Source organism: Cydia strobilella, chromosome 3, assembly GCF_947568885.1.
Source record: "Cydia strobilella chromosome 3, ilCydStro3.1, whole genome shotgun sequence".
NCBI classification, from domain to species: domain Eukaryota; kingdom Metazoa; phylum Arthropoda; class Insecta; order Lepidoptera; family Tortricidae; genus Cydia; species Cydia strobilella.
Genome location: NC_086043.1, coordinates 369,606 through 381,780, shown reverse-complemented (window position 1 = coordinate 381,780; position 12,175 = coordinate 369,606). Strand labels below are relative to the sequence as shown.

General features: G+C 37.4%; 1 protein-coding gene across 6 annotated transcripts in view; it reads left to right on the top strand.

Annotated features, from left to right (window-relative positions):
- Nucleotides 1-12,175, top strand: part of LOC134755637 (solute carrier family 12 member 4) — a 566,314-nt gene that overhangs the window by 531,112 nt on the left and 23,027 nt on the right. For all 6 annotated transcript variants that reach the window (XM_063692153.1, XM_063692147.1, XM_063692152.1 and 3 more), the window contains 2 exons: nt 10,289-10,549; nt 11,780-11,965. In XM_063692153.1, the coding sequence (XP_063548223.1) occupies nt 10,289-10,549; nt 11,780-11,965 (447 nt within the window). The remainder of the gene's footprint in view (nt 1-10,288; nt 10,550-11,779; nt 11,966-12,175) is intronic.

The window sequence follows — 12,175 nt, the reverse complement described above, 5'->3', positions numbered from 1 at the left end:
TAAAACAAGCGGGGAAAAACGCATTTTATCCACTAGTGGGGAAAGTAATTTGACCTTGGATGGAGCATGTTTAAGTAGCTTGACAGATAACAAAACGTAAAACGCTCATAATAATGGTTCGTTCGATATTAATAAAATTATCATTAGATAAATGATTTGAAAATCTAATAAAAAATACCAGATTTAGCTTTATTTAATGATCTTAAGTCATAAACCTTAAAATTCCATAATAAACGTTTGTTTTTTAATAATTATGTTAAATATAATTCTGAACGCACAATTTAAGTCGATGCAATTTCAAAACGCATCATTAACATTTCATACGTCAGAAATGTCAACATTGACAACAAAAATTTTGCTTTAAAACTTCTCACGTAAAAGTACAGAATTTCGAGAGTTTTTTGTTATAATATCGTAAAAAAATTAGTGATTCCAGTTGATGAAGATGATCTAACGCCTGTGGATGATGCACTTTCCTCGCTATAGTGAGGGGAAAAGTTTTGTGTTACACACGGGTGCAAATGTATTTTACTTCTCGTGTGTTAAAACACTCGCGGGTAAAATACAACTTTGCACCCTTGTATAACAAATAACTATATCCCGACACTAAATAAAGTAAAAATACCCATCGTTATCAATCTCGGAAAATGCTGTTATAGTAATAAAACAGAGATTGATGGATATTTAAGCTAGGCGTTTTTGAAGGTTTCTCTGCGCCTATTTTCACGTTTGACATATCGTCCGTAATTACGCTGAGTTGCTCGGCGGTTAACTGTGAGATGTGCGCCCCAATGGGCTTGGCTCCTATATCGATGGGAGGATATTAGACTTTTTATCATCGCGGTTCGGATAACAGTTTTAATAGATAATGGCAATCTTTATCTTTTTGTCATCGTGGTTCGGATAACAGTTTTAATAGATAATGGCAATCTTTATCTTTTTGTCATCGTGGTTCGGATAACAGTTTTAATAGATAATGGCAATCTTTATCTTTTTGTCATCGTGGTTCGGATAACAGTTTTAATAGATAATGGCAATATTTATCTTTTTGTCATCGTGGTTCGGATAACAGTTTTAATAGATAATGGCAATCTTTATCTTTTTGTCATCGTGGTTCGGATAACAGTTTTAATAGATAATGGCAATCTTTATCTTTTTGTCATTGTGGTTCGGATAACAGTTTTAATAGATAATGGCAATCTTTATCTTTTTGTCATCGTGGTTCGGATAACAGTTTTAATAGATAATGGCAATCTTTATCTTTTTATCATCGTGGTTTGGATAAAATGTGTCGTTCTCAAGTAAATGGTACCACATTGTCGCTTGCCTTTAGGACGCTCTAAAGACACAAACAAATTTCGTCCTTATCGTAAGCGACAAAGTGGTACCTTTTGGTCGAAAAAAATACTTAATAAAATATTTATAGGAGATATGTAGTAAATATGTCATTTAACATCATTCTAGCTGTCAAGTACTAGCATTAGTTAATGTAATGTTTAGTACAGTTTACTGCATGTTCACCATTGTTTACATGTACAAGACACTTGTATAAGTTGTGGTTACCTATAACATAGAGTAACTTATACTAGAGCGGTACTGTCATAGTAAATTTTGTAACCACAGTAAATTCACTGCCATCTATCGACACACTTTAAAACTAAAAATGAAGATTTATAAAAATAAGATAAAATGTATTTAAATATGGATAAATGATTTTTTTTATTTGCATTAATTATTTTTATGATTTTGGCCCATGTTCTTTCACTGATATGCGTAAAAATTGTTAAATAACAAACGAAACCGTCAACGCCATCTATACGACAGTAGGCCAAAGCTAGTAGCGCCCTCTGATCGAGAGTCAAAATTTCTTGATTTTCGAGGCACGTTTTTTCCTTAGACTGTATCCATCTATTACGGAGTTATATCTATCTTTGCCTTTAATTAAATAAGCATCAGTCATTATTGTTATATAGATTTAAGAGCATGTAAGATGTATTATCTGTTGGTAATCCTAAATAAAGAAAATAAAAATTAATAGATAATGGCAATCTTTATCTTCACACGGACAAACGAAAGTGTCTCTTTTCATAGTCAGTCACGATAGTGGACGAACGCCTCTCCATACAAACGTAGTCCCCATTTTCCTGCCTGAATATTAACATTAAGTATAGTTTGTCAAAGGACTGTCTCATTTCAAACATATACAGAGAATCATACTATTTTTATCTTACACTAGCACCCAGAAAAAAAGGATAAGTATAGTTTTTCTTTTGTTCTTATTTAGTGACAATTTGGTTTGACCAACTATATGTAATTTTTTTACACAATTGATTGTATATTAACCATAGCTGATTTTTTATTATTAGAGGTTAACAGCGAAAAACAATTTCCATTCAACAGTTTAACATTTTAGCCAAAGGTGCGATTTCAGCCAAAAAAACTGCCGAACCTTTCGGCCGCGCAGGAACTATATTTTCAGTAGTGTCTGAACGAATTTCGGTTTCTGTTTCAGCAGGTTTCGGTATAAAAATCATGTCATGGTTTGGATTGGATGCTAATATTTACATATTTTAACGATATCAATTAGCCTCATGCATGAAGTTTATATTTGAACGAAATATGTTTTATTCGGATGTTTGTTACCGTTATATCATGTTACAAATGCATTTCCGTTTTTAAATTACCATTTAATTACTTAAAATTATAAATAAAAAGTACAAAAATTTGCCCGTGAAAAGCTAATGAGCGAAACGCTCGAAATGCCACGTGACGTCACGCGTTCGACAGATTAGTGTCATTAGTAGCAAACGTCAGTTGGGCCGCCCAACGTGTGACGTCATCACGCTCTGTCGAATTCGCGCCAAAAATTATGAGCGTATCAACCGCTCAAAAATGTTCAACATTTTAAATATTTTTTAATAAAATAATGTTAAGGTTTACAAAAGTATTTTTATCATTTCCGGTGTTCCAACGATATAAATTATGAATCCAAAAATAAAAATAAATTCATGCATGGAGCTAATTGTGTTAATGTCCATATTACCGCACCGCATGAACCGCATGTTAGTTAAGTGGTAAAGTATACATATATATGTTCCCCGTGAGATACGTTTATAGAAACATCTGTATTTATGCTATTTTAAGTTCTTTGTTCATCCCATGTATGTTTTCTGTGTTATCTCCTCAATAAATAATAACAATATTAGCTTGAAATCGCATATTTATTGCTCAAGTCAAAACCGTACTAATTGTAAATAGACCTGACTGTACCGTACCTTTTGATGCGAGCGTGGACTAACGACCAGCCCCGCCCCCACAATCAAGGCAATCAGCTCAACCCAGCCACAGTCACCAAGAAAGTTTTGTTCTTCGTGAACGTGGCTGCATTGAGCTTGAGATAGTAATTTCATGTTATCAATTTTTTACGGATCATATAATTCATTTCTATAACAAACTGATAACATGAAATTACTTATTAAATATATTAAAACGGGTCACTCACTTAGTTGAATTGAAGATTGTTTGACATTTTTCCCAACATGACGAAGAGCTTCAACGGGAGCACGCGTTGGCGGACCGACGCAAACCTGCCTGGCTGTTTAATATTTTATGTATAAAATGAGCCCCGCCATATTAAATTTTCGCACTGGTATTTTCTCGGGGCTATAGTGCCTGGTAAAAACCAGTGGTAGTGTTGGACATTCATAAGTGCATTTTAATATGCCAAAATTGAAGAATAAACTTTCACTTTCACTTTGCGTGGCGAAGTGGAATAGATCTCATTTGTTATTTAGTTTTATCAAAAACAGCCACAGTTTCCTACACTTCCACCTAACCATATCGCCGTGAGAGTTATGCGTCGTATTTTCTCTCGAGATGTTCTGTAACGTAAGTGAGATAAGGCTCCACGCTCATTCGTTTAATAATGTATCATCTCGACTAAGGAGCACACGTGAAATACTAGGCCCGTGCGAACGTAGCTTAGACACTTGTAAAAGGAGGCTTTTTTATGATATTGGAGGCACCGGAGATTACCGCCGCCTATGGACACCGCAACACAAGAACGGTTGTAAGTGCGTTGCCAGCCTTTGAGATATGAGTACGCTCTTTCCTTAAAGGTTTGAAGGCCGATGCGAATTTTCGAATTTATCTCGGCCCGAGAACATTTCGAAAAGGGAAGAACTTAATACAACTGTAATGAATTTAATACAAGTGCAATAACGATTTAATATAATAGTTAGCATTTCACGAGCCGGAATTAAAGCATTTAGAATAGGGCCCCAGAGCTGGATTCTGCGCTGGCATCGGGCGAGGCGAGCGAAGCGTGCCTGAATAATATACGAGGCAAGCTCCGGCTCTGTATTGCTTCCAGAGCGCAAATGAGAAGTCGCATCAAACCTTTTCTCGATTTCGGGGTTGGTCCCATAGTAAAAGTTGCTCAGTATAATCCCAAAACCTCCCTGGCAACGCGAATGCACTTATTTTTTTGCCACCTTTTATAGAAGTGACCTCGAGGTCCGATAACTCGTATACCCCTGTGACCTCATATGAGGTCATAGGGGTAAAGAAAAACTTTTTTCTGATTTAGGCGTTGAATTTTTAGATTTGTGCGTGAAAGATAATGAAACCACGATTTTATCTAGAGTAAGTCAATATTTGTGAACTTTCCTCCTATATTCGGGGACCAAACCTATAGTACTTCTGATGAAAACGAACTATCGCTAGCATTCGCTAGGCGATGGTAATGAGGGCAGGTCCCCAGGCGCATTACGTTTTACGTTCAACGCTCCAAATTAAAGCTTACTTGCGCTCATTAGGGATAATGTCTGATAGTTTAAAACGTCCAATGTAACATCTGCAAGTACAACTAATTAATATTACTTGCATAACATGTTATATTGGTAATAGGTATGATGACACATGTTGAATTTTATAACAAAATCTAGTAACATAGCAAATGAGCCATTTATCACAATAATGTAGATATTAAAATAATATATGGAAATAATACAAGGGTGTTGGGTCCTAAAGGTGACGGATGAAAAGAGATTGCATGTAGCGGAGATGAGAATGTTAAGGTGGATGTGTGGCGTGACGAGAATGGATAGGATAAGGAATAAGTATATAAGAGGAAGCCTGAAAGTTGCACCCATAACAGAAAAAGTAAGCGCAAATCGCCTAGCATGGTACGGGCATGTGATGCGGAGGGATGAAAGTCATGTGACGAGAAAGGTATTAAGAATGAATGTGGAGGGAAGTACGAGGAGAGGAAAACCGAGGAAAAGGTGGATGGACTGTGTGAAAGATGATATGAAACTAACGCAAGTGAATGATGAGATGACGGGTGACAGAGATGTATGGAAGAAAAAGACATGCTGCGCCGACCCCAAGTGAATGGGACAAGGGCAAGCGAATGATGATATGGAAATAATACAAAAATACAGGAGTTGAGTGTTTCAAAATTTAAGTAATTTCTTCCAAAAAGGAAAAAGTAAGAGTACCATTTGATCCCTTACATTTTATCCAAAAAAAGATTGTATGGCAACTATATACCTACATAAACGTAATATTTCACCTACAAAAACGCAATTTTCTTGTTTTGTTCATACATTTAAAACGGGCACTCAGTGAACTTGACGTCACGTTCACTTATCGTTTTCTTAGGAGCGTTTCGCGAGTGAAGTACGACTTTGACTATCATTTCTGACTTTTGTATTGCTTTAATACAATGGGTCCCATATAGACATTTGATCCTAAAAATAAACCTGATCGATTGATATCTAGCCTATTACAGAGTACCTACTACATACAACTGTCTAAAAATAACAAATGTTTGACCCATACTATTTCTGGCTCACTGAACTGTGCCTTAAATTAGGTATTAGGTAGGTTGGAGCAGTCGTGTCGTGAGCCGAGCGCAATGCTTTTGGTAGGTACAGTGAATAAAGCGAATAAGGGAGGTGTGAGAACTCGCATGCGAGTTTCATTACATTGTGGTATATATTTTGATTGGTCGATTGAATTGGATGTAACCTCAATAGTCCGCAATGTAACTAAAATTGTATGCGAGTTCGGGCGCCGTAAAATGAGCCCTACAGCTGAGTTTCTCGCTTTGGTATCATCTCGGGGCAAGGATGTAGGTTAGAGCCGCGTGGTATTTTTTTAACATTCAAAAGTACATTATAATATGTATGTCTAAATTGAATTTACCTTACACAAGAATAAAAGATCCTTTATTTTCCTAAGAAAACTTATCGCCAAAGCTCGGTAAGCATTGGTAATGCGTTCCGGTCCCAAAGCGCGTTCCGTTTTACGTTACACCCTCCAAATTAACCTGCGCTTGTAATAAATCAGAGTTCGGTTGCTCGGTCTAATGAGCGGGTCGTGTCGCTAGTGAATAGGAATATAAGTAGACTCCATACATTTGGTGCCGTTGACGCAAAATCGATGTTCTGCATATATTATAGAATAATGAACATGTGTACTTTTCGAATTTAATCGAATTTAATGTGTACTTTTATTTACATGTCATTATTTTATTCATTAAAACTTAGATATATAAGAAAATTAAACGAGTCGGAAACTTAAATTACTGGTTCTGTTTGTAAACATATTCCTGTATGTAATCCTTTGTCAGTTCATTTCATTTATTAATATCTATGACAATAATACATTGTGTTAGTTTTTAACGTCAGCGCCATTATAGTTTTCAGGGTATGAATAAAACAAAAGGAAGTGTGTGTTTTGGAAGAAGGGCTTTAACTTGTGAAAATAACTGGAACTCGATTCTAATTTAGCATTTTGTTATAGTTTTGATACGATCTTGACGATAGTCTTAGTGATTAGCGCGCTTCTCACGCACGACTTTCACTTCGTGAAGTTCACTTCGTGACTTTCACTTCGTGAAGTCGTGCCAAAACCAATTCAAACCCATAACAAATTGTTAAGTCTGGGTAAAAACATTTATTAGAAAAGGTCTACAGAATTTCCACGATGATTGATAAAAAAGTCTAGTAACATTAACTAAAAATTCTTACTTTTGTTTAGAACATTAACCTAGCAGTCGGCTGCCCCAAGCAGAAAACAAGTATCTCGGTTCTGACAAATTTTTGAGGAGAGCAAAAAAACGTAATTAGTCAATTTTGTTAGGTATTTTGTCTAAAATGTAACATTTGTTTATGCAATTATATGAAGCTGCTTCTCCTTAAGGGGCCGTAGTCGATTTTGGAGCAAAAATTTAAAATTGATAGATTTAGTCGTTGAAATTATACACGTTTTGTTACGTAATATCTAAATAACAAGTATTGGTTTCTATTAGCACGTCTTCTCATCTTGCCTCTTAATAATGAGGTCGCGAGCGTGCGTCACCGGTAATATATGAAAAGAAGGGGTAGTTTTTAAAAAATCATCAAAAATTTATGGTGGTAAATTATACAAATTGATGTATAACAATAGTTTCAGCAAATGTTGTAGATTGTTTAAGTATCAAAATTATGTTGAAATTAAGTGGATTTTCAGAGAAATTGACACTTGTTTTGAAGTAATTTCTGGAGAAAATTATTTTCTCTAACTTTCATTTACACTACTTCAAAGTCATAATAATAAAAATGTAGTCTGATAAACGTCAAGTACAGGATATGTGTAATACAAAATTACCATGTTTAGCCGTCCAAAATTTAAGAAACTTACAAATAAGAGCGACAAAATCAGTGCTTTACACGCGTTTACCTAAACGTCCATCAGAAAAGCCAACATTACTAATTTAGTGAGTCTGTTTTCAAAAAATTGATCTGATAAAAGGTAAGATAAGAAGACGTGCTAATAGAAACCAGTACTTGTTATTTCAATTAGGTAACAAAAGGTGTACAATTTCACCGACTAAATCTATCAATCTTACATTTTTGCGACTAAAATCGACACCGGCCTCTTAATAAGTAAGTATGTAAGTGAGTAATATTTTATTTGTGAAACACAGGTTATTTATAGATGACAGTGAGTGATACAATAACTGAGTTAAGTTTAATTCCCAGTAAAGTTAAAGGAGTAAAATGTACGTCAACTAAATAATGTTACGCAATAAAGCGTGCAGGTAAAATTTTATTCCACCAAGTAGGTACAGTCGGGAGCAAAATTAGCTAAGCAGTCTAGGTGTTCAAAATTATCATCATCATATACTTAAGAGTCTCTTGTCGGTGGAGCAATTTCCATGTTTCGCGGTCCTCTGCCTTCTCTTTGACAGCCTGATACGACACGACGTTGAGTTTTTCCTTTATTTGATGCATGTACGCTCTCCTTGGTCTTCCCTCCTTCCTCTTTGCTTCAACTTTCCCTTCTATGATGTTTTTGATAAATTCGTCGTGTCGTATCAGGTGCCCAAGCATCTTTCCTCTTCTATTATCTATAGTTCTTAACAAAGTCCTCTTTTCTCCTACTATACGTAAAACCTCTTCGTTGGTTTTTTTTTCAGTCCAACTGATCTTAGCCATTCGACGCCAGCACCACATTTCAAAAGCCTCAAAATTATACGAACACAAATTTATCATAGAGACATTGCTAACTATTTCTGATGCTGTCTGTAGCAACACGAGTGTACGAGTATTGTGCGGCTGTATGGCCCGTATGTTGCAAATTCTTGCTCATTATGCATTTTTTTTACTAAAGAGATAGCTTGATTGGCCATATTCACAGATCCAGAATAGCAATTTGCCAAAGAGATTTTCAAAAACCGGTTGAAGGGTTCCGTAACATTACGGAAAAAAACAGCAAAAAAATCACGTTTGTTGTATGGGAGCCCCATTTAAATATTTATATTATTCTGTTTTTAGTATTTGTTGTTATAGCGGCAACAGAAATACATCATCTGTGAAAATTTCAACTGTCTAGCTATCACGGTTCATGAGATACAGCCTGGTGACAGACAGACGGACAGTGGAGTCTTAGTAATAGGGTCCCGTTTTTACCCTTTGGGTACGAAACCCTAAAACTTGCAGTTTTAAATTTTTAATCAGAGCGAAACTACGTTTGTATGAAGAACCGAGCTTGCCGGGGAAATCACCTAATAATCCAGTTTTCTTATACTATAGCTATGATCTACAAGGGCACCTTTTCACCGGCTCGTCTATATTAAAAAGGTACTTAATAATCTCGGCAAGAATTTAAAAGGATATTTCTAAAACGTAGTTTGTGTGCCCATCAAACCTGCCGGAGATAAATGACTTCCGACCCGCGTTGGGACAGGTGGGTCGGAATTTTTCGGTGTTAATAGCTTTACTTTCGAAGATTGCCATTTTTTATGTTTAGGGTTTTTTGGAAAATAATCCTGCGTCCGTTTTCAGAAGCATTCTGTAATGTTTAGTAATAAAACGTTTCTTCAGTTAACACCGAGTTTATTATAATATTCCTCTAATGTTAAGTTTACACAAGCACCACCATTGATCGTCCAGACAAGAGAGAGCGATCTAATATGCTAATCCTCTAGTTACACAGTTCATTCTAATCTGACAGCGTCTGTACTTAGAAACGACGCTCGTTGTCACTGCCACTCCCATATGCATTGGGTCATTATCAACAGTCTGTAGTTGCGTTCTGTTACAAGCATACATTACTACACATTCCAGGGGCTGTCCCGTACAACCGTATTTTATTTCATGTATTAGAACTTTTTTGGCATATAAGGCCGACGACTATTTATCTGGGCATATTTTTTAACAATTAGCCGTCAACGCACTTACAACCCCTCTGGTGTTTCAGGTGTGGGTGGTTATTCCTTACCACCAGGCGCGTCGTCTGCTCGTTTGCCTCATATGTCATAAGAATATTAATGGCTTGTTAGTACCCATTGCCAAACGTTAATAAATACATAAGACCATTATAATAATGGGTTCAGGAGGTTAATAGGGCTGCCGCGACACTGCAGTGCGTCGGATATGTTTACAGAAACGCGTACAGATTATACGTAAGCGAGTCGCATCCCTGGCGCAGCGTGTTCGTGGCAGTACCAATGGCATCCCGACCGTAGTGAGCAATAGGCTAGACTGTCCTTTTCAGAAGCACTGGATGGAGCTTCATGTTAGAGCGCCTATGTAGTCTGTGGCGCCTATCCAGTCTAGAATGTAATTTTATGTTCTAACTTTATTATTTTTTTGTTTTTATTGATTTATTTTTGTTTTGTTTTGTGTCCTATGTAATAACTAACCATAATTTAAATTATACTAACACACTATGGACCACGGTCTGCAATAAATATTTCAATTTCAATTACAAAAGCCATATTCTGTTTGTCGTACAGGAGGAGATCGAGGACCGTCCTCGGGCGGCGACGTTCCTCAGCTCCCTCGCCGACTACTCCAACACCATCCCCACGGCGTCGGCGGCCGACCCCGACGCCGCCAAGCCCGCGCCGCCGGCGCGAATGGGCACGCTCATCGGCGTGTTCCTGCCCTGCATCCAGAACATCTTCGGCGTGATTCTGTTCATCCGTCTGACATGGGTCGTGGGCACTGCCGGCGCTATACAGGGCTTCCTCATTGTGCTGGTGTGCTGCTGTACGGTGAGTGTCTTCGATTTTAATTCATTTGAATGTATATTTAAATTTGGACAGAATAAGTGTAAAGGGGGCAATGTGGAACGCCAAACTTGTCGGACATGAGAATTTTCTGTGTTTCGATCATAACTTTTTACAAACTTAAACAAAAAATGGACGAGGTAAGTTGCAACACGATGTTTTAACATACCTCGCCCTTGTATTTTTCAGATGAAACATGTCTTTGCGCTTTTAGTTTACAAAACATGGACTTTACTTAAAAACGTTCATAAGTCCAAATATACGATTGAAAGCACTGCCAGAATGCTCCAAACGTATTCCGAGAAAACGACAAAAGTAATAAAAAAATGGCCTTGAAAAAATGTCTAGAAACACTATTAGCAATATTTTAGCTCTAACGCTGTAAAACCTCAACTGCTCTTCCGAGGTCTAAACCATGTATGATGAAGTTGGTTAGAGTGGAAAATGAACCTTTTTAGGGTTCCGTACCTCAGAAGGAAAAAACGGAACCCTTATAGGATCACTCGTGCGTCTGTCTGTCCGTCTGTCACAGCCTATTTTCTCCGAAACTACTGGACCAATTAAGTTGAAAATTGGTACACATATGTAAGTTTGTGACCCAAAGATGGACATGTAACGTAAACAAATTAGTTTTAAATACGAGGCCCACTTTTGGGGGTAAATGAGAAAATTAAAAAATAAAGCTTGTCAAACTATATAGTGTTACATATCAAATGAAAGAGCTCATTGTGAGAATTTTTAAATATATTTTTTTTATAATTTTAAGATAAATTTATCTCCGAAACTACTGGGTCAAAAATTTTGAAAAAATACACAAAATAGATCTTGACCTATAGATCACCGGCAAACCTATTAGAAATGTGCAGTCAAGCGTGAGTCGGACTTTTACTTAGTTTTTGATCCGACCCGTACGGGTTTTTTAAAGACATGTCACATAAAAAATACATTGTTTAAATAGTGTAATGTACGAAACCCTTGGAACGCGAGTCCGACTCGCACTTGGCCGGTTTTTTTTCTTGGAAGTCATACTTCTAGCGTCTGTAGTTTGCGAGATATGGACGCTGTGTCAACTTATCTTTGTGTTAACCTATTTCGGTCTCCCCTAAGGATTAAATAACCAATTCGTTCAGAATGAAACCGAGAACGCAATAAACTTGACGCCTCTTATCTACACATGGACAAGACAACCACCTAATGAGAATATCATTTTTACAGACTATGCTAACGGCGATATCGATGTCGGCTATCGCGACGAACGGCGTGGTGCCGGCGGGCGGGTCCTACTTCATGATCGGCCGGTCGCTCGGCCCCGAGTGCGGCGGTGCCGTCGGCATGCTGTTCTACACGGGGACCACGCTCGCCGCCGCCATGTACATCGTGGGCGCCGTGGAGATTGTGCTCGTGAGTCACCTTGACATATTTTTTCATGATCTGCCGGTCACTCGGCCCCGAGTGCGGCAGCGCCGTCGGCATGCTGTTCTTCACGGGGACCACGCTCGCCGCCGCCATTTACATCGTGGGCGCCGTGGAGATCGTGCTCGAGCATACCTACCGTAATTTACTGTGAAGATGTGGAATATCATTTACATAATACTTTTAAGGTGCTAAGAA